Source organism: Protopterus annectens, chromosome 10.part0, assembly GCF_019279795.1.
Source record: "Protopterus annectens isolate FY-2018-M chromosome 10.part0, PAN1.0, whole genome shotgun sequence".
In the NCBI taxonomy this organism is placed as follows: Eukaryota; Metazoa; Chordata; order Ceratodontiformes; family Protopteridae; genus Protopterus; species Protopterus annectens.
This window is the reverse complement of record NC_056744.1, coordinates 757,626,525-757,649,833: the sequence shown is the minus strand read 5'-3', so window position 1 is coordinate 757,649,833 and position 23,309 is coordinate 757,626,525. Positions and strand designations below refer to the sequence as shown.

The window sequence follows — 23,309 nt, the reverse complement described above, 5'->3', positions numbered from 1 at the left end:
GTTTGGAAATAAGGTGAATTTTTTAGATATTACTTTAGAGGGAGGTGAGAATGGAAAGAGTGTCACCAAAGTGTTTCATAAATTTGAAGAAAATTTACATTTTTTGGATGGATATAGTTACCATCCACCGTATCTAATGAAATCTCTACCATATGGTGAATTCATAAGAGTTAAGAGATTGTGTAATAATACAGATGAAGTGGATATAGAATTAGAGAAAACTTCACAGTTATTTGTTAGAAGGTGTTATGATGCAAAGGAAGTAACATTGTCTTTAAATAAGGTTAAAAAAAGTAATGTATGGAAGGTAAATAAGAAATGTAATAATAATTTTTATAGGAATCAAAAATTTAAAGGTTTAGGAAAAATTTATATGGTAATGACCTATGATTTGTTATCAGAAGAAATCAGTCAGGCAATTCAATTTTACTGGAATTCACTATTCAAATATAAGGATTGGATAGAATTTTTTCCCAAAAAAATAGTTTTTTCTTATAAGTGATGTAGGAACCTCAAGGAGATGTTGGTCCATGTCAGATTTTCTACCCCCAAAATTAATTTAGGTATAGATGTGAAGTTAATGGGAGCTTATCCATGTGGGAAATGTATTTCTTGTCAGTATGTATGTAAAACATCTGACTGTATAAATGGAAGGAATTTTCAGCCTTCTGGTAAATTCTCATGTAATACGGAAGTAGTTATATATGCATTGAGATGTCCGTGTGGATTATTTTATATAGGGGAGAGTAAACATGCTTTTAAAGTAAGGTTACAAGAACACGTAAGAGATATTAGAAATAAAAAAAAAATAGAAAGCCCCCTTGCAATGCATTTTAAAGATTATCATAACAGTGACCCAAAGGGTATGTTTGCTACTATCTTGGAACACATTGTTTTAGATAAAAATAATGAAATAGTTAAAAGGAGACTTTTATATAAGGAAACAGTTTTTATTACAATTTGACACTATGACACACAGAGGCATTAATGTAGAATGCAACTGGACAGTTTTTTTGTAATTAATTGATAAATTGTTTAATTAACATTTTATGGTATAAATATGTGTTGTAATGAATTTGATAGTATTCTCCTTGAAGGCGAAAGCCGAGGCACTAGAGAGAGACTATCCAATAAATAAGTGTTGGATCCTGTTTTCTGTCGTTACATTAAACAATATATGTACCCTATGTCTGATTTTGAAAAATATGTTGTATTTTATTTCTGTTGCCCTTTGCAAAATTTCATTTGCTGTACATAGAAAAGAAAAGCATATAGAGCAAGTGAAACACAAGATTTAGAAGTTCGAAAACCCTGATCACCAAGCTCCATTCTAATATTTAAAAAATGAGTACTCTTAATTATCCATTCATTCGGCCACACAAAGCAGTTGGACAACTTGGCACATGCATCTCATTCAAGGTCAGTTACTGGACCCCTACAACCATGCCACCATACTGATATGATGGACTTGACTTTCATCAGAGGACAGATATTGTTAATTAATATGTTATATGTAATGGAGGAAAGTAGCAGAATTGCTGTTTGCCAAGTGTTTTTTAGAAGGGTGATGCAGTGGTGTTTGGTCTGCAGAAAGAGGACAATAAATGTTCATGTGGCATTTATACTTGGGTATTATTATTTGTTTTATAGTTGTTTTAATTCAGCTGGTGTTGTATGCTGAGTACAGGGAGATGATGGGCCAGGAATACATTATTTGCAATAGCCCTACTAGCTTTTATGGTAACGTTATTGGAAATGGCGTATAAGGCATTAAGTTGCACAGTACCACTTGAGATGCTTGTAACTCTGTGGTGTTTGAATGACAGCGATGGGTTTAAGATGAGGCCATGGTATTTGTATTGAACAATGGGTTGAATTGTTGACTGGTTTGGTGCTTTTAGTAGAAGTATAGATTTCAACTTGGTATATGGTGCCATTGCTACATACATTTATTAGTAGAGAGATAGATTTTTATGCTTTAGAGACAATGAGTGTGAATTGTTCTTAGTATATTTTGTGATTAACTGCAGATGAACCAAAGTGAAGAGTAATTTGCCAACAAGACTTGTTGATATTGCTAAACTGCTCAGTTTTATTGTTGATATTAGTGAAGGATGTCTGGATTTCAGACACGGTGAACATAATGCCTTCTAAAAGTAGGACAGGTGCCATCCCAGCCATATCACTAACAGACAAAACATTCAGGAGTACAATTATGCATCTCTCACTTGCATGCACTGGGATCACTACATAGGTTTGAGTAGTGAACATGGACACAAAACTGTATTCAGTTCATTTCTAAAGGACACTGGCCATATGTTTTGCAGGAGTCAATGTTCACGGTCAGGAGTTGAAGGGGACTTAGAACAGCACAGAAGCACTCTACAAACCACAATGTGCCTGCATTGGTGCTGTCACTCTCTAGGTGGAGCAATATTGTCTACCTAAATAAAACACAATAGGTGCTCCAATGCAGGTGTACATTGTACAAAGTCCACAAAAAACTAGGAGCGTTATACAGAAATAAGCAACTTCTCACCAAAGCAGCAAAGATTTCAATAGCAAATTCTCACATTATCTCCACCCTACTTTATGCCTCTCCAATATATACCAACCTAAGGCAATGCGATCTAAACAAGCTAGAGACCTGCTACAACAAAAATTGCCAAATTTGCCACAGGGGCATCCTACCGTAGTCACCACTGTCTCTCACTTGCTGAACTGGGCTGGCCTGAACTCCCTCACCTCCTTCAATGGTATCAACTCTCACTCGCCTACACTAGTAAACCATCCACTAAATGTCGCATCCCTCCAGAATCTACTCCAACCCTATCACACCACCGGACCACTAAGATCCAGCAACAAAAATCACTTGCAGATCACTAAAGCCAATAACTCTGCTGGTGAAGCACTATTCTCTTGCACCATAGCCAAATTATGGAACTCCCTCCCACCCACAATTACCTCCATACCATCATGCACCCACTTCAAAACTTTACTAAAAACGCACCTAAAAACATGCTGGCTATGCCCTTGCAACTCCCACTCTAATATCACCCACCCCACCCAACCACTACCTTTCTTTCCACTCCACTAACTACCTTGATTATAGTAAGCATACTCATATGCCTAGTACTTATTATACAGCAGGAACTTCTTATTGTAACATTTGTTAATGTCTGTTATGTACTTCACAGATAAAGATTCTAGTTGTCTACTGATGTACTATGTTCTTCATCTGTAAATATGTTGTAAGTAATTGCTATGTAAATTGTTAATCGCGATGTAATCCAATGTAACTACTGTCTGTTTATTTTAACTGTGGAGCTTTTCTCCCCGGGCCTCCACTGAAAATGGACCTACGTCCAGTTGGACACTCCCGGTCAACAAATATAAATAAATAAATAAATAAATAAAATAATTGTGCAATACGAGAGAAGAATAAACTAAATATACATCCCAGTTATCTATAGAATATTGAGTTCACAGAAAGTTGTGTATAATGAACAGTTAAATTTACAGCATATCAGACTGTAGGCATTAGTTTTATAAAGATTATTAGGCACTATAGATGAGGTACAGCATACTTGAAGATTATATAGAATAGTGGACTGCATGCTTTAATTATAAAAAGTGCTATAGGCATTCAGGAGACATTGCCAGACTTACACAAAAGCATGGAATGTAGAGTAATATTATACATCTGGATTTGCACTGTCATTTTAGAGCACAAAACATGCCATACTCGCAACATACATTAACACTGAAACTGCATATTCAGCATACAGCTTTGGGCTTGGCCACTGTGTAGTTATGTGAAGTGCAGTTTAGAAAGCTTATGAAATATATTATGCTCATGTCTGCCTCATTTGAACTTCATAACATGTGAATGATATTACAAAAATACTGAATATTTCCATAAGTTTAGACCACTCTTGGGTTGTGAATAGTGCTCACTCATGCTAAAAGAGGAAAGGTACTTCAGCTAACTATGGCAAGTGTAACGCAAGATTCCAAAAAAGCAGATAACATCAAAGGCCCTTACATCTGCCTCCATTACATCCATGACAGGCAAGTATGTGTCCCCTGTGTGTGTGTTGATTTTCTTGAATAGACAATGATGCATTTACATGTGGAGGTACCCCCAGGTACAGTGCAGGCACTATGAGATAGTTCAGTGTAACCCCACCCCAGAGGCATACTTAGGGTGAGACAAAGGGAGCAATCACCCAGGGTAAAAGACACTAGGGACATAATTAGCAGATGCTGATTGGGCAGTAGTGCAGAGCTGAGACACTTTGTGTGTGGTATTTAGCTGAAGCAGACAGTTTGCTACGGTCTTCAAAGATGAGATTCATTAAATTATCTTTTTCACGGTCCCAAATTAGAGTTGTGAGGTGCCACATTGGGTAACTGCAGAAAGTACTAGAATTCTTAGCTATAGTTCTGCTTTCCCCTGTAACTGGTTCTTCAATAAACTCACATTAAATGTAGCTGCCATATTTCATTACGTGTCCCTATCACTTTCACCTGACTTTGAAGATCCACACTTTAGGCCATTCATATTTTCCAAACTGTCCTTGAAACAAAATCTGCCATTAACAAGACTATACGCAATCATATATCATGGGGGGAAAAAGTATGATGCTATCCACAAGAGTACCATTCTGGGTGATATTACCTAACCTCCACATGCACAGAAATAATCTTAGTTCCAGAGCAATACCTACTCATCGGATTGGTGTCTTCACTGTTCTCCTCTGCTGGTAATGCCCATAGATAAGGACAACATCTCCCAGCCAGGTCATACTAGACATCATATTTCTTGAAGACGCAAAGCCAGGGCCTACTAGGCATTCTCAGAATTGGCCTTCATGGACATAGAACATAGTGTCATTCTCCTTCACTTACAATACAGGCACTGGCACTAGCAGAAGCTGCTCAACTGTACTGAATCTCCTCAGAAAATAGTGTCAGTTTCAAAGGGAACAAATGGTAACCTGTGAGTCATGTTTAGAATGTGATTTCTGAATCATGGTTAGCGCAACACGTAGCTGTAAAGTACTATGACATGCATACTTGCACAGGTCTCCAACATGAGATTGCACCCATGTGCTGTCAATAGCAATTAAATGCAAAGTCTCAGATATATGGCAGCAAAATAAAATAATCTGTAGACATTCATGCAACCTAATTTAATTTGTTAACATGTAATGCAAACAGGTACAAAACTGCATTGTTTTACAGGTTAGCTGCCCTTCTATATCTTAGATCATGCAGATTTAGGAAGTTTTACTGGACATCTAGGCAGTAGTATTAGAAGGAAGAGTAGCACTTGTTGGACCTTTAGGGAGCTCTGAGAAGGTGCACTGTACGATGAAGACTTGTAGTAAGCTATATATCTTTACCTTCCAAAAAATATGCACCCTTGAACAGGAATTCACATTACAAAAGGCTAGCCACATGAATATACATCTGCACATATATAGTATATGTATATTGCATTAGGAGCTTGGTGCATTCAAAAAAGGTTGATGTCTAGTATGTCAGTTAAGGAATAAAATCCATCAATGCACTAAGGCCATCCATAGTAATATCACACATTCCGATCTCAAGGTTATAGTCAGTATATTTATTGATGAGTTTAAACTGGGTTCCGGCGTGTAGATCGCGAGACAAATGCCCGCGAGCTACATCGCCGAAACCAGAAGGCCACAGCACCGCTAAACCGTAGAGCGGTGCTGCCGAAACGTAGTAACGCGGCGGAAAGATGCGGCGGTGGGAAAACAGACAAAAGCAGACGGCCCCTAAGGCAAACACGCAGGCCGTCAACACACAGCGTACACGGCTGGCAAACACACGCGGATCGGCGCGAAACACAGCACAACGGTAGTGCTCCAAAACAGTTGCATAAGCAGTCATAAAACCAAAACAGTTGCATAAGCAGTCATAAAACCAAAACAGTTGCATAAGCAGTCATAAAACCAAAACAGTTGCATAAGCAGTCATAAAACCATTACTTACCCTCACAGCCCCAGTTGTCCATGCAAACACAGCAAACAGTCCCCGAGAAGCAGGAAGTAAAGTCCCCAGCACGTAGAGCAATGCACAGCACACTTTACCCGAGAAATGCTGCATAGAAAAGCAGGTCATGTGTCAGGCTAAACCCTTAAAGGTACAGACAAAGCAGTGTCAGGGTCAATAGACCACACACACTATAACCTGTCTGTGTACTAGTAGTAAGCATGTCACAGCAGGGTGTCTGTAGTATAGGACAAACCCAGATAACAGGCATGCCTGCAACAAACAGTACCTACCCTGCTAGAGCCCCTGAGTGCAGTTGTAGGTGTGAACATGCCAACCTGGTAAAGCATGACACACTAACCCAGTAGCAGGGGATATAGTAGCTGTAACCCATCTCCGACTCCACAGTAGAGTAAGACATGCAGCTTCTGCTAAACACGTCACGTTGTCCCTGTTACAGGAGTATAGACAAGTACCCAGCCCCATGTAGGAAGACAAGGGTGCAAGACAGAGGTACCTCCCTAAGTAACATCTGCCACTTAAGCAGACACCAAGCCCTAAACCGTGATTGGCTGGCAGCAACAACAGGGAGTTAAAGGGGGCTGGCACAGTACACACAGAACCTGTGCTCAATCAGGCATCGTGGACTCTAAACAGAGTACAAGCATACGGCAACCCCAGGGATGTGTTAACTGCAGACATTGCAACCATAGGGAAGAGACAGTCAGAGATGGTTGGAGTGCACAAAGCTGTACAGGGCCACTGAGACAGACAGAGTTACTACACATGGTATAAGACAAGGAGGTGTAAACCGAGTGGCCTACTGTCTGGAAGGGACTGTCTCCAGGTTCAGTAGTATATCCCATACCAAGCTCCACCGGCTGTGATGGATTCTGAGAGACCATCTACAAGTGCTGCAACCATGCTGGAATGTATGTATCTGTATAGCCCTGGTCTGATTGGCAACAGATACAGCACAGTGCCCAGCCAACGTGGCAAACCCATGCTGGTGGTGGACGGCTACCTCTACCATTTGGAACGTGAGACACCACCAAAACGGTACTGGGCATGTAGTGAGCGGAGAACGAAGGCATGCAGAGGACGTGCCATCACTGTTCGCCAGGAAGAGGGTGAGGAATTGCTGAAATCACTGCCACACCAGCACGGCCCAGATGCAACAATGGCACAAGTGGCTACATTGCGAGCAGAACTGCGGCAGAGGGCGGTAACCGGTAATGAATTGCCGAGCTTGGTAATGCAGAGTGTGCTAGGCACAGCAGATGACAATGTACTGCAGGAGATGCCTTGTCGTGCGACCTTCAAGAAGCATCACCAGGGTACGGCAGCAGGCACGGGCATCCATGGCTACACCTCCAGCAACCCTTGCAGATATTGATGCCAGCCAGTATCCACTCCGTAGTGGCAGCTTCATCCTTCGTAGAAGGTCGGATATGGATGGTACCGCTTCCTTGGTAGTACTTACTACAACACAGAACCTGACTGACCTGTGCAGGTCCGACTTTGTTCTTGGTGATGGCACCTTTCCCACACGGGCGATATCTGTCGCCAGCTATATACATTACATGGCTGTATTGGCACCCCCACCTCAATGAGGGTCGTACCCTGGTGTACTGTCTCATGACACGGAAGTCGGAGTCTGCATACACCACTTTGTGGGAGGTGCTGAGGGGTATGGCAGCTGACCAGGGATGCACTTTGTCACCACAGTATATCATGACTGACTTTGAGAAGGCAGCAATTGTGCCAGCCGGAAGGCATTCCCTAGGAGTATTCTGAAGGGATGCCTATTCCATTTTGCACAGATCATCTGGCGACAGATCCAACATCACCACCTTGTCGCCTCTATGGCACGGACACTGCTTTCTCCATTGCCATTCGCAAGCTGATAGCGTTGGCATTCCTACCTTTGGATGATGTTGTCCCTGCATTTCTGGACATTGTGGCTTCCTTACCAGAATGTGCCCAGCCGATTGGTGTATTTCTAGACCATCATTATGTCCGAGGCCGACCACGCAAGTATGCATCCCGCTGTTCAGTACAGACACGAATGCCATCGTCATACCCTCTGCGGTTCTGGAATGTGTCCGATGTCTCTGAGATGGACTTCCCGCACTAACAACCAGGTGGAGGCGTGGCATCGTCGGCTGAAGGTATTATTGGGTCGCCCTACTGTACAGCTAGCTGACCTTCTGTGTGTTCTGCAGCAGGAGCAGAACCTGACGGATACCCGACGTGAATCTCTTCTGAGGGGGATGCCTGTAACACCGCGTAAGAAGGCTATTGTAGTAAGGGAGCGTCGTCTAAAGCACATCTTACAACATAAGTGTGACTACACTAATGTGCAGGATTTCCTCCGTGCTGTGGCACATTTCTACAAATTATGATGCTGTCTGGGTTTCGTATGCACCAAGCACAACACACATCACATTGCATATTCAATTAATAAAGGCTTTGCCCATAGCACACGGGTTCCATGGTACCACTTTCATGCCCACGTGGCATGCTATCCCAGCAGGATTTTCCACTAACAATTGCACATGGTGGCTTCTAAGGGGGTGCACAGTGTATCACTGTGGTGGTTTGTATCTGCCACCTGTGGTTAGGGTGTAGGGGTTCCCTTAATTTTGACAGGGAATTGTCCACAGTCCTTTGTCACTGCAGTTAAAATGTCATCCTTCCATGTGTCCACATCCAGCTGTCTCACAGGTGGGTGTCACACCGCCTAGGTGCCTGGACCCGTTTAAACTATCTAACTTACACATTGTTGTCCTTACTATCTCTGAAAGTTTAGATTCCACGGTAATCACTTGAAACAAGTATTAGAATCCCTGACAAAGGCTAAAAAATAATACGTCCATAGGACCAGACAACATGCCAGGCTACAGTCTAATCACTGCTCGGTATACAATATCTGTGCTTTTACTTACACTGTTCAACATCAGGCTATTTACAAGATTTGTTCCTGATGCTAGAGATCATCTCTAACTACGCTACACAAGAACAGCTACTCTACAGACCCAGTTAATTGTAGATCCATCAGCCTCACCAGCCTTTCATGCAATGTCATGGAATGTATGATAGCATGTATGCAGATATGGGAAACTTAACTGATACAGATCCCAATCAGTGTGTTTTTTGAAGGGAAGCTCATGGCTCCTGAGCTTAGTAATCTTCCTTGAAAAGGTTACAAGGGCTGTGGACAGTGGTGTTTCTGTGCTCACTGCTTATCTTGACTTGGCCAAAGCTTTTGAAACAATATCCTTGCTGGTATTATTGAAGCATTAAAACAAAACACAAACAAACAAGGTACAGAATGCAGGAGTACAAAGCAAAGACCTCAGCAAAGTACTTAAAACATTTTAATGATTATTGAATAAGCGCTTTCATCTTATGTTATTAAGACTTCATCAGACTACAAAAATAAAACAGTCATATTTAAACAATCAAATCACATGATCTTTGTCTGCAAAAACCTTCACAAATCTTTTAAAGATATATACCATCAAAACCAGTATAAGCCCACAAAAAATCATTCATGAATTACAAATATAAAAATATGTAAAAATATATACATTGAAATTAATAATGTATTTCAAATTAATAAAATAATAAAACCTACAAATTATAAGCCTTTAATTTGAAAAAGGAAGAAATAGAGGTACCGTCATTAATGCCTGGATAAACCCCAGCATTCAGTCAAAGCTGCCAAGCTAGCTCCTTCTTCTCAAATATTAAACCCCAAGGTCTCCCCATCGAATATTACAGATAACCTGTTCAACAATAAAAAATTCAAATATATGACCCAGATATAACTTAATGTGTTTTGCAAGGGCATTAGTTAAGTTGGCATTTTTGATGTCACTGAGATGTTCATACATCCTGTGTTTTAATGTACTTTCCATCTTGCCAACATAGAAACACAAACATGTTTTGTCGCTATATCGATAGTAGTAGCACTTTTGTTCATCCTGATACAGGGAAGACAATAGAGTTTAGAGTATTTGCTGACTCTAATACTAGCAATCTTGTTTATTTGGCACACTGTATAGTATGTTCTTCATACTATATAGGTAAAAACCAACCGTATGTTAAAGCAAAGGATGAGAGAACACATTTATGATATACACAGGGGGCAGATAATAATGCATTGGCTAAACATGTGGCCAGGTATGATAGTACACATACATTTAGATTTATGGTTATAGAAACACTTAGAAATAATGAAAGGAGAGGGGATGTTACCAATAGGACAGACGTAGCTGAATTAGGATGGATAATCAGGATGAGAACTACAATGGGGAAGGAGCTCAGTGATAAGGCTTCCATAAAGGCAGTTTTACAGGCAAGGAACTTAGTAAGATGATAATTTGTATCTATGGTTTTAAATTTTAATTGTCTTGGTAATGCTTTTAATTGATTGCTAACTACATAGGAGTTTTTATTGGTTGGAATATATTTTAAATACCAAAGTAAAGAGATGTTGTGTTGTCTGATGAAGCAGCAACATTTGTCGCGAAAGCACTCACCATTAAAAGTTTATTTTTTCTGCATATTGGCTGTGGTTTGGTTCTACTATATTTTTCAGTACATTATAATAAATTGTATTTTTTATTAATTTGAAATACATTATTAATTTCAATGTATGTATTTTTAAATATTTTTATATATGTATTTCAATGAATGATTTTTTTATGGTCTTATATTGGTTTTGGTGGTATATATTTTTAAAAAAATTGAGAAGATTTTGGCAGTAAAAATATCATGTGATTTGATTGTTTAAATACTGAACTTTGCTTTATTTATGTAGTCTGATGAAGTCTTAATAGCATAAGATGAAAGTGCTTATTTAAAGATAAATAAAATATTTTATATAATTTGCTGTGGTCTTTGTGGTCCTACATTCCGTATCTTGTTTTTTGGTTTTTGTTTTATTGGTTCACTGTAGGGGTTTTTGAGATTATTGAAATATTAGACAAAGTTAATATAAAGCCATATATTGTCAGCTGGATTGTGAATTGGCTATCCGCCAAATCCCAGGTTGTAAAAGTTGCTGTTTTCTTTTCTGAATATAAATTTGCAACTGGTTGGGTACCATGGAAATCATTTCTGGACTGCCTGTCCTGTTTGGCATTTATTTTACAGGTATTCAGGCCAGTATCTGGAAAGTATACTTGACCATGTTTTCTGATGACTGCAAACTAGGCACTGTTATCCACTAATTCACTGATGCAAAACATCTCCAGTATGAGATGGAATGTGTACATACATGGTATATCAAAAATGGTCTCAAATTAAATGAAAAAAAGTACAGCATAACAGCATTTAGCAGAGAGTTTGTTTCTACCTTATATATTATAAATGGTACTCCTCTTCAGACAGGTGCAGTCATAAGATACCTAGGTAGTCATATGGATAACTTTATCTCATTCAATCAGCATGTCTTCACCAAAGTCAGGAAATCCTTCTATCTGGCCCAGTTAATTTCCAGGGCAATATCTTTAAGATCCAAAGAAGTCATCCTACCACTTCTGCTCTTCAGTTGTCACACCCATCATTGAATACAATGCCTTCTTTGGTATGTACAAATTCAAGCATGGCAACTGCAATGGCACCAAAGATCTCTAGCCAAGAAAACTAAAGATCTTAAATCTTCCATCTAGAATATCATGACTCTCCTTCTACTCAGTAGCCTACAGATTGCTGCACAGTGTCCTGCATTTTGAGCTACAAAAGAGATAGTCTTATTTGACCTATTTCTTCAAAAAAACTTTGGCTCTGCAAACATCTGTACTAAGGGCTTAGATCTAAACCAACAAATAAACAAGACTTGCTGGAGAGATAGGTTGCTAATGCAGTATACACCTAGCTTATGGAATGTGTTACCACTGTAGGCCAAACAAAGTACTGCTTTGGCTACCTTAAGGCTAGTCTTGACTGGATGGTAGACACAAATCTACATCAGGTTTAACATGTATGGATCTTCTCAATTTAAGAGGTGACACCAACAACTTAAGTGCTTGAAAAAGGTGGCAAAAACTTTGAAGTTTGTCTTCTGAAAGGTATATATGGCTAGGTATCTTATTATCCCCATGATCACTTGTCTAGTACCTTCTTATGTAAGGGTGAGCACTTAAATAACATAATCCTCACTCTCAGATTCATAGTTAAATAACATAGCTGTCTCTTCAAATTTGTAATATTCTCAAAAGTGAAACTGTTACACATATAAAAGTCTACACACCTGTAAAATTTTAACTTTAATGTACTTCCATCAGGTAAGGAGCTTATGTCCCAGCGGCAGGTCATCTTTGTTAAATTTCCATTTGTTTCACAAGAAAAATTAAGATTAACATCTGTCAAAAAGGCACACAATGTTAGACAATTGGATTTGAACTCAAAATTGTATTTAGACAAAATTTCTAGATTGAAAACCATCCACTAAAAAATTAATAAGAAGTTAGGTAAAGAACTGCATCACATCAGGAGACAAAAATACAGGTAACCCTTTTTCCTGTGATCCTCTGTAATGACAAATATCTGTTTTTTTATTAACTTTGGTAGAAGAATAACCTTTAAACAAAACAAAAAAAATAATCCCACTATAAAGAACTTCAGAATTTAAATTTCTACCAAAATGAACTGCTTTGCATTTCAAAATGTAATATGCAATCTGTCCTGCACAGAGCCAGATCATGGTCAAATTAGGATCCTAGGCTGGGTAATGGACTAGGGCTCCCATTGTCCACAAGCTTTCAAGTGTCCCATTACTTGTATCTCTGTCACCAATTACTATAAACACTGTTGAAACCTGTCAGTGACATGCCATTTTCTTCTTTACTGATGCAATGCTTACAAAGATTTGATTTAAAGTCTTTATTTCAAATTTTATAGCATAAACTGAAGGCTTTTTGGTAAAGAAAATGAAACAAAAATAGTCTCATATTGAAAATAAACTCAGCATAAACAATAGTAAACTTTTCTTCCCGTGGAACCCACATTCACTGAAAATGCATCTGGCCAGTGACAAATTATGTGCACATTTATATCCACAGACATCTCCAAACCCAGCAATTATAGCTACATTGTTCACTTCATCCTTCTCAGATGTCTGTGTCAAAAAATTAATAACAATAACACAAACACACTGTAGCTAAAGTATTCCAGCTTACTATCTTTCTCTGTCTCTCTCTCATACACACACACACACACACACACACACACACACACACACACACACACACACACACACACACACACACTGAGTCTTGCAAAGCCAAGTCAACTGTTTAAAAAATGACCGGATGATAAGAGCATAAGGTGCTTTCATCCACAGAGACTCCACCACCCCCATCAGTAGTTTTAACTATTTTGTAGACTATGTATACCCAGTATTGTTATGAAGAAATAAATTGCATGTGCTTGATTGGTAGCTTTGCATGAACTACATGAAACTGTATAAAGATCATTAGCATCATACCGTAAGATCTAGACATGTGTAGCAATTTAAAAAGAAGAATATTTATAAAAGCATAAAAAATATCAAACACCTGGTAAGATATCAAATACCTGGTAACATATGTTAAGTCAATACACACAATCTCCACAGAAGGAAATGTCATCTGAATAATTCTGCAATAAACACAGCTGTTCCTAAAGCAGAGGTTGCTGCTGGTAACCAACTTTGCATTTAAGTGTTTAATCTGCAAACGCAGTGCCTGTTGTCCTTGAAGAATAAATTGCCTGTGGTTGCATTAAAATTAGTGTGCTGGTGATAGTGCCATAACATTTCCTGAACTCAAGTTATGCATTAGGAAATGTCTGGCATACATTGACAATGGGTTCATAGATACTAGGCAGGCAGTCCTGGATACCATTAAGGAGCCTAGCACAAATTCCCAATTTCTGCAAAGCATTCTCTGGTTAAATGACTTTCTCATTCTCAAACAAGATATAAATGAAGGTGGAAAGATTCAAACCCCGCACCCTTGCCACAGGAAGCAGCTCATTAACAAGTCAGAGCTTTAATTCTCTCCACTAATGGTTTTAACTAAATGTGGAAATCCTTTACTGTCTGATCTTGTAGAGAAGACTGTACAACAATAAAATGCAACAGTGACCACATAAGAGATGCTGAAGATTTGATGGTTCAGATTATCACTAAGTAATGCAGACTTTATGACTTGATAAATGTAAAACCCTTTGCATTTGCTGGAGACTCTTAAGAAGGTACTACAAAAATATATTACTAAATGCAGCATGTTTAGAATATATTGCACAATACAGGCCTATTAATGAATTAATTCATTATTTAGTCCAATGAATAAAGCAAAACAATTACAGGCAATATAAATGTTATAGCAGTAGCTTTTGCTCAACAACCCACAAGTCAACATGCTTGCAGAACATGTACATCTCATTTCTGATATCCCATGTCTTCTCTGTCAGACTAGCAAACTACTCTAAGTCACTTAGAAAGTTAGCAGATCAAAAGGTTTTACATCGACGTGTACTTCATTTATCATTTGGGTCTGGCAGTTGGATTAAGGCTCTTACCCCTAAAACTAATCGGGGCATTTTATGCACGCGAGCACACACACACACACACACACACACACACACACACACACACACACACACACACACACACACAGACTATGTGGAGTAATTCTTTTTTTTTTCTCTTTTAGTTTAATGTTGTGGACAGGCCCCCTGCAAGCATGTGGCCCTAGGCAGCTGCTTAGGTCACCAAGTGTTGAAAACATCCCTAGTCCTGCAGTTAATTACTAATTAAGGTAACTTTACAGTACCTTCAGAACATATTCAGTATTGTAATGCAAAAAATTAGATATAAACTAAGGATAACACTGTAGTGGTTTGACATACACTTTCCTTTTACTCATAAAAAATAATGTTGCTTGAGGACATAAGGAGGGTACATAGAAATGCACAGGGATCTGTGCAAACTTGTTTCTTGCAGGATTGCTCAGTTATAAGGGAGTCATTTAAAGACTCCTGTAGTACTATAGCAGGACGAAGCCTCCAGCAAGAAGACCAACACTGGTCTACTGGATAACATGGCAAGGTGCAACTAAGGTAAATTAGTCATGCACCCCTCAGCAGAGCCTTACAACAGGATTGAAATAGTAAAGCAGAGAGAGAATGAGATTTATATACAAGCTCTACCATGCTATCCAGAAAAGAACAAATATAATGAACATATTATTTCACAGTTCATTTCTTCAACAGCAGTGCAGTTAGACTCAAACTGGGTTTGTGTGTGTGTGTGTGTGCGCGCGTGTGTGTGTGTGTGTGTGTGTGTGTGTGTGTGTGTGTGTGTGTGTGTGTGTGTGTGTGTGTGTGCGTGTGTGTGTGTGTGTAAATCTGTTTGTGTGTCTGCATATGTGTGAATGTGCGTCACTGTACAGCAATAGTGTGTAGGGTGGTAGGGAGTACACAAATGCAGCTGCTCCAAATGCACTAGATATTTAATTTGTTGACATGTAAAAGTATTGCTAATGAGATTTTGCTCCATGCACAATTTTACCACCTCAGGTTTCACCTGAAAATATGCCATTTGCCTAATGGGAATAACTTGCTCAATAAAGTGCAAATAAATAAGTAAAATACATACTGGAGAACAGAGTACAACATTGTTAGCATTATGAAGCTAACATTTCTGAGCACCTCCAATAATGTAGCAATGCCAAATTTCATTACAAAAAAATACACTGCTACAACAAATCATCATAAAGAGGAGTAGGCTGTGCAACTGCATTCATAGAGATGCTGGATTTTAGCTTTAGTATGGTATGATATGAAGGTATGATATATTTGTATGTCGATTAAAAAAATATATTGCACCTTTTTCAACATGTCATGGATTCCATTCAGGCAATTAGAAAAACCCTGAAACTGAAAAGCAGTCAAACTATAATTTATTTTAAGTATTAACTTATGGGCAAAAAGAGAATTAAGAAGAGATTTGAGAAAAAGTAATATATAGAAATTCCGTACAGCAGATCATATTGCATAAGATTCATTATTTCACTAGTCTTAGTTTTTGCAAAAATGGGAAAAAGGCCCCAAGGCATAGATTCAACACCCTTGCCCAGTTATCAACAGTCTAATATAAAATCACTAGGGGAAAGTTCTGGGAGACTGCCAATAAAGCTAAAGGTTTAGCTATAGTGATATCTTGTGATCTAGTAAAGAGCATATATATGACGCATGTCTGATGGTGCAAGGTGAGTTGTTCCCCTGCATTTTTCTTCCTCTCATTTTCCTTATCTCAGACATTGCTCCTTTCTTTTTTAATGTGCTAATGAGTATCCATCAAGAAGAGTCATACTGTAGTCATAGGGCTGAGAAATGCAGCTTTATTACTTTGTTTGCAATACTTTAGAAGCTTGTTTATTTTAACACAGTATTGCAATATTCACTAGCAACACATTTTTGCAGCATGTTGCTAAATGTATCCCGCATCAACTTATAGTGTCAACTTGTTGGTTTATTCTGGTTTCATAATCTAACCATATGTCATAGATGTACATACTAGCAAATGTTTTAAACTGAAGCAGACCAGAAGTTCAGCTCCTTTTTCCAGCTCTGCATTATTCATATGTCTCTAATGGTTGCAGGATACTAGCTACATACCTTTAGCCTTTTTATATGTGCATAAAGAAATGTTCTAAAGGCCTCTGAATAAGTTGGTGGAGGCCCAGGTTGATGTAATAGATCATGAAGCACTTATTGAAAAGAACAGGGAATTTCCTCTAGTCATTAATGTTACCTCCTTGAGGGGACTAACCCAGTCAATATAATTAAATACACAAAGGACATGTGTTTGTGTTTGTTGACTATGAATGCTATTCTTACCACAGCCTTTTCAAATATTGACAAAAATAGTGATATAATGTCTATATGAAGTAGAAGTCAATGGCTGGGATGTAGGGTTACCTTAGAGATCATCAAAACAGGGTTCAGCAAAACAGAATTTGAAAAATATTATTTTTTGTTTAGGTAATGCTACACTAGTTCATTTAATGTTGAAAAGCTTGCATTATGTGTTGCCACCCCCTTTAAAAAAATCTGTTTCACAATTAATTTTAAATGTAGTAATACTTGGAATTTCACTGGGCATCTTTAAGTCAGGACAACATATTTCTGGCATGAGATTTGACTGCTACATATCCATGAGTCGTTGCCATTTCAGTTGAAACTCATAACAGCTTTGGAGATTGGTTTCACCTTAACTCATTAACACCTATGCAGTGTGGAATATTGCACCTCTTACAGCTTACACACATCCTTGCATTCCAGAGCATTTTCTGAAAAATCAGTTTTAAAAGCACAAGATAATCAAGGGTTTTCTACTGTGGGATATCCTAAGTTAACAATTATAGTGTAATTTTGTTAATAACACCTTGCCCTTTTAATTCTGCCTATTACAATCTGATAAGTCACATGTTTGAAGAAGTCTGACCCAAAAAGGTCTGGATGCCATAAGAAGTTGAGGGTGTTAACTGGAAGTATACAAAAAAGTGCAATAGACTTGAATGAGCCAAAAAATGCATGAGTGGCCCTTGATTGGTCCATAGCATTAACACTAATATACAATGACTGTCCAGTAATATTCATAAAGGAGCATGCTGATTGGTCAGCCCAACCAGTGTGCCCGTTGTAAATGCGAGAATATTCCAATGGAAAAGTCCAGTCGCCTGAACTTTTTTCCATAAGTCTATCCCATAAAAAATTAAATTTTCTTTCTTTTTTTTTTTTAAATAAATTTACAAAACCGAAGACCTTAAATGAACGAGAGAGATGGCACAGAGAAAAATAAGAGCATAATCAGGTATGTTCTGCAAAACTACAGAAATATACCTGATTATTCTATTATTTTCTCTGTCCCATCTCTCCTAAAAATTAAAATTCTCCCAGTTTCTTTTATCTTAATAAATAATAATAAAAAAAAAAGCAACGGAGATCTTCTATTCTCCGTTGCCTCCTTTATACAACACTGATGTACTGGAAAAGCATGAAAACGCAAGTCCCATACAAATGTGCAGTACATCTGGAAACTCCAGGATGCCGGAGAAAATACAGAACAGCACCATGGAGCCATTATACAAAGACATTTTTTAAGAAAAGTAAATAATTTTTTTCTTAAATAATATCCTTGTATAATAGCAATAACCAACTCTGTGGTGTGGTACATTGAAGATTTAAACACTGTTGGCTTTATATAATCACTCGGGCTTCACCCTCATGATTAAACCACACCAACCATGGGCACATCTTCAATATACCATACTGATATCGTCGGTTACTGCTATAGACAGCCATTGGTCAAGAACACATTGGGAAGGAAAATACAGGATTCATGAATTAGACATGAACTGAATTGTGCAGCTTTAACCAACAAGTTGTTAGAAGTCCTGCTTTCATACTTTATGAGAACTGCAAGTGCTTTTTGAAGGTATACATTCTGAAAAGTAATGTTAGTCAGTTTCAGCTAGATATTTCAGCCTTATCAAATTGGTTATCTAATATATGGAAGCAACCTCTTTGAATGTCAGCTGGTATATGATGTTTACTTATATGTTGATTAAAAGCCATGACAACTTGTATGGTACCTCAGTGTCTGCATCTGAAAACTTATATTCTATGTGTTGTCATTCTGAATGGATTTGCCCTACCATTGCAAATAATGTGTGCTCTATTAATTTATCTTACTTATAAAACCAAATAAATAAATTAACAAAAGTCAGGAATGAAAAAAATAACTGCTTGAAGGTGTTAAAGTATATTTTAACATTTACAAATGAAGTAAAATTGCTTGAGAATATAGAGACTAAGACAAAATGGGAAAGATAGGAACCCTTTCACAAAGTGCCAAGAAAGACTGTCACTACAAGGAGGTACAGTAATCAACCAGAAAGACATATATACTGCAGCAATAAAATCAAGTTAAACACAAAGCAAAAGTGAAAAATCCCATTATCGATTCTGCTAACATTTGTAATAAACTGTGATGCAAGTAACATTACTTGACAATGTGGAAGTATATAAGCATATGAAAAGGTTATTAATTAAGAGCTTTACTGTTGCACATGGCAAATAAAGTACAGGACATATGATATGAGTAGCCATAGCAAAACCAGTTGGCAGATTCCAAGAACTGTGTCTTAAACTACATTATAATTGATATAAGCAAACAACTGCTCATTTCTTCTTTTAATATTACATAGACTTTCGGCTTTTCCCGGTTAGGGGTCACCACAGTGGAACTCTGGTCCACTCATGATTGGCTGTGGATTTTTACGGTGCCGAGTTGCTAGCCCGATGCCCAGCCTTCAACAAAGGCATGCCCATTCATGCTCACACCTACCTGCATGTCTTTAACGTCACTCAACCACGGGGATGACATGCAGACTCCACACAGAAGGCGCTCCAGCCGAGAATCGAATGGGAGAGCCTCTTGCTGAGAGGTGACAATGCTAACTGCTGCACCACCGTGGCTTCATAGATGTTAAGTAATTAATCCTTGTCTTCATTTATATTAATACTTTATACTTTAAACTGAGATATAAGTGTGCCTTAATACTCAGGTGATGGCTGAAAAGAGACCACTGACTGGGCCACTTCAAAGTTAACAAGTAAATATAATATAATATACATTAAATGAAATAAGCCTAGTAGCTTTACCCCTTGATTCCTTCCACAGCCTTGTGTTCTTTCCCTTATATGCCCTCAAAGAACTAAATGCATCAGTCAAGGTGTCTGACCAATGACCTGCTGAATGGAAACATTATCTTTTTGTTTCTGGAGTTCTATCAGTGTAGCATCTGTTTGCTTCTGTCATTGTTTTTACACTTTTCCTGGTGGATCACCCCACGTGTTATTAGCACAACCACATTCTTTTACTGCCCTGTTGCCATCAGTTCTGGTTTCCCCCAAATGATACGTCACAAAAGGCTTGTTGTCACCCAAGTGTAGTATTTGTTTGCCATGAACCTCGACTACCACTTTTTTGTCCACTTGTTCAACCTTTTCAGAATATTCACTGTAAACTGTAAACTTCCTTCATCCCTCTGTTCTTATGGCAACAGCAAGGAGGTTGATCCTCTTCTCTTTTCCTGTTCTCTTTCCTAAACATTTATATTTATATGTCTCTTCAACCCTCTGTGTCTTACTGCTCAACCATTCAGCTATTTACATTCTCTGTCATCCCATCCTGAAGCCCTCTAGTTTTCTTTACAGGCCTCCTGTGTAGGACAAATTCAAAGTCATTAACACTGAGTGTCATTGAGGATGCTACTAAGAGGTCCTTCAAAAAAATACCTGGATAATTTAAAAAGATACCAACAAATTTACCATGGGACTGACAGGCCTACCTCTCCTCAAGAACAGCTTTACATCATGAAGGGGGATACTGGTGAAACATTAATGGTTGTGACAGCAGACTGCCTTGTAACTCCTGTGATTACTATGATTAACCACTTCTGTAATATTGCTTGCACTAGTAGTAATGCCCTCAGGTATTCATTTTGCTTAATGGGCCCTGACAAATCCAAAACAAACTGAATGGTAATATATACTGGATAAAACATGGTCACACCTGGTCAATGTACTTTTACAATTCCCGCCATTAAAGAGGTCCCAAAATGTTGATACCTTGAATGAAATCTAAAACTGGATCATGCTTTGAGACATCACTTGCAGTTTTACTTTACAGAGACACATAGGTTTGAGAAGTCTAAAAGCAAATATTGACCTGTATCTCAAAGTCATAGGATGAAGACAAATGTGACTTGCAACAGGTTCTAAAGTCAAAGAGCTCCACTATTGTCTTTATCTGATTGAATTCTGCTCTAACTATGCTGTTCTAGTCAGCACACCCACCCAGGATCTTTTGCTAAAGACTCTGAGAAGCATGGAAAGCCCTAAATGGTTCTAGTATGAAAGTCCAACTTCCTGAAACATGATGTGTCAAAAGGATGAAAGAAATGCCTGAAATTCAAAAGGGCAAAATAATAACTTGTTTTTGGCAGGAGGAAAGCTTACTGCAACCTCCAAAATGAGGGGCAAGCCCTTCACACCCCAAGCTTAAAGTAAAGAGAAATCTCCCAAGACAAGGAAATCATTACTGGTACATAATTAGAAACTGCACGGACAATGATTTCCTATGGGAAAACAGCATTCAGTGTTAAACCATTCGTGTTTCTTTATTTTGTGCTACTGATGATTAAGCAAGCTCACCTTAAACATGTGTAGGGCAGCTGCCCTGAATTGTGAGAAACAAGCTTTTCATCAAAAAGGGAAGAAAAATGCTTTTGTTTCAGTTTGGCTAAAGTATTATCTGTTGCACTTATAGTGATCTGTGTGGCGATACTACTTTTTGTACTCTTCTGCATTTTTCTGTTTTAGCCAAAAAAGTTATCTGTTTACATTTATAACTTGTCCTGGGATCTTTGTCTTGTAGCCTACTTTACAACTGTGAGAGAATTGTGAATTACTGCAAGATCTAAGCATTGTTTTTCCATTATACTACACTTCTATTTCCATAAGTAGAATTACTTATAAAAGCTCTTCGTATTTTGAACTCATTCTGGGACCATAGTTTTGTAGTTTCATTTTCAACTGTTGGAGAAATGTGAATTACTGCAGGATATGGGCCATGTATAATCAATTAGTATTGCATTTTTCCTTGAGCAATGTTACTGATAAATCTCTGCCTAGCCTGGTGCATTAGTTATAGCAGTATTATAATTTATTTATTTTATTTTATATTTGTTAATCGGGATAGTCTGACTGGACACAGGTCCATTTTCAGCTGAGGCCCGGGGAGAAAAGCTCCACATGTGGATAGTTAAATAAGAGTTAAACAGTAGCAGTTTTATACAGTCACATATAATAACCAGTACAGAATTATAGGATTATATGCATACTTAGAATACATACATACTTAAACTTAACATTGTAGTTTTCTTGTTCGAACTTAGACATTTTTAGTGCTACAAGGCTGAAAAAGGTAGCATGTCATTCAGTAGTACAATACATATGAGAATGAGATTAAGTCTGAAACATTGACTATTTTACAGATAGCCAGGTAGTGAAGAGAGTAGTAAGCTGGTTAGTCAGGGTTGGTACAGGGGCACGGCCAGTGACTTTTTCGGAATTATTTGAGAGATGTTTTAAATTGGTTAATACTCTGGTTTGCTGTAAGTTCGGCAGGGAGCTGATTCCAGATTGTTCCAACAGAGTTGCAAAACAATGAGTCACCTGTTGAGTTTTTAGATTAAACAGTTTGTGCCAGTATTTTGTCAGAAGACCGGAGAGTTTTTAGGTTACTGTAAGGGGTAATTATATTTTTGAGTATGGGTATGCTTTCGGGCTGATGGAGGACTTTGTGGGCTATTATTAATTGATTATACTGGATTTGAGAGGGAAACTCTAGCCAGCCTAGAGATCGTAGGTTAATACAGTGGTGGGTTCTATATGCTGAGCCTGTGGCAAATCTGGCTATGGTGTTGAAGCAGCTATTGAGTTTATTGAGGTCAGATTTACTCAGGTTTGTATAGATTGGGGAGGCGTAAAGAAGGGTTGAAAGTAAATGTATTCGAGCAGTAACTGTCCTAGAAGTTGGTGTTAGAAATGCCTTAATTCTATATAGAGTTCCTAGCTTTTTGTTGACTGTTTTAATGGTTTTGTCGATGTGAGCGTCAAACTTAAGGTTATTGTCAACAATTACACCTAATAGTTTTGAATTACTTTCTGGGGAAATTATTGTGCCATTATTAGATGTTATGGTAAATGATGGGAGTGTAGCTTTCCGGGTGGGGGTGAAGAGTAGCAGTTTTGTTTTATTTGTATTCAATAGAAGACGCCTGTCAGTGAGACAGTTTTCTACTACATTAAAAGTATTTTGAGTTAAGGTCTGCAGATCTAATGGGGAGGTGGCAGAACAGATTAGGGTAGAGTCATCTGCATATTGAATGCAGGTTACTTTGGGGATGACTGTATGAAGATCATAAATGAAGATGGAAAATAGGAGAGGTCCTAGTATAGACCAAACCACAAATGAATGAACCAAAAAACTAAAACAAAATAAAAAACCACGGTCAAGGATGATAGAAAAAAATCAACTCAAAAAAAGAAATAGCGTACACTCCTTTATTTCCGCTTTCGTCAACAGACTTCAAGTAAAAAAAGAACTAATATCAGCATTCTTGTTAATAGACAAATCTCTGTATTTTAAAAAACAT

At 38.1% G+C, this 23,309-nt stretch overlaps 1 protein-coding gene across 3 annotated transcripts in view; it reads right to left on the bottom strand.

The window, feature by feature from the left end:
• The window catches only part of LEPR (leptin receptor), a 1,381,011-nt gene that overhangs the window by 315,375 nt on the left and 1,042,327 nt on the right, over positions 1 to 23,309 (bottom strand). For all 3 annotated transcript variants that reach the window (XM_044085570.1, XM_044085571.1, XM_044085569.1), the window contains exon 9: positions 12,287 to 12,398. In XM_044085570.1, the coding sequence (XP_043941505.1) occupies positions 12,287 to 12,398 (112 nt within the window). The remainder of the gene's footprint in view (positions 1 to 12,286; positions 12,399 to 23,309) is intronic.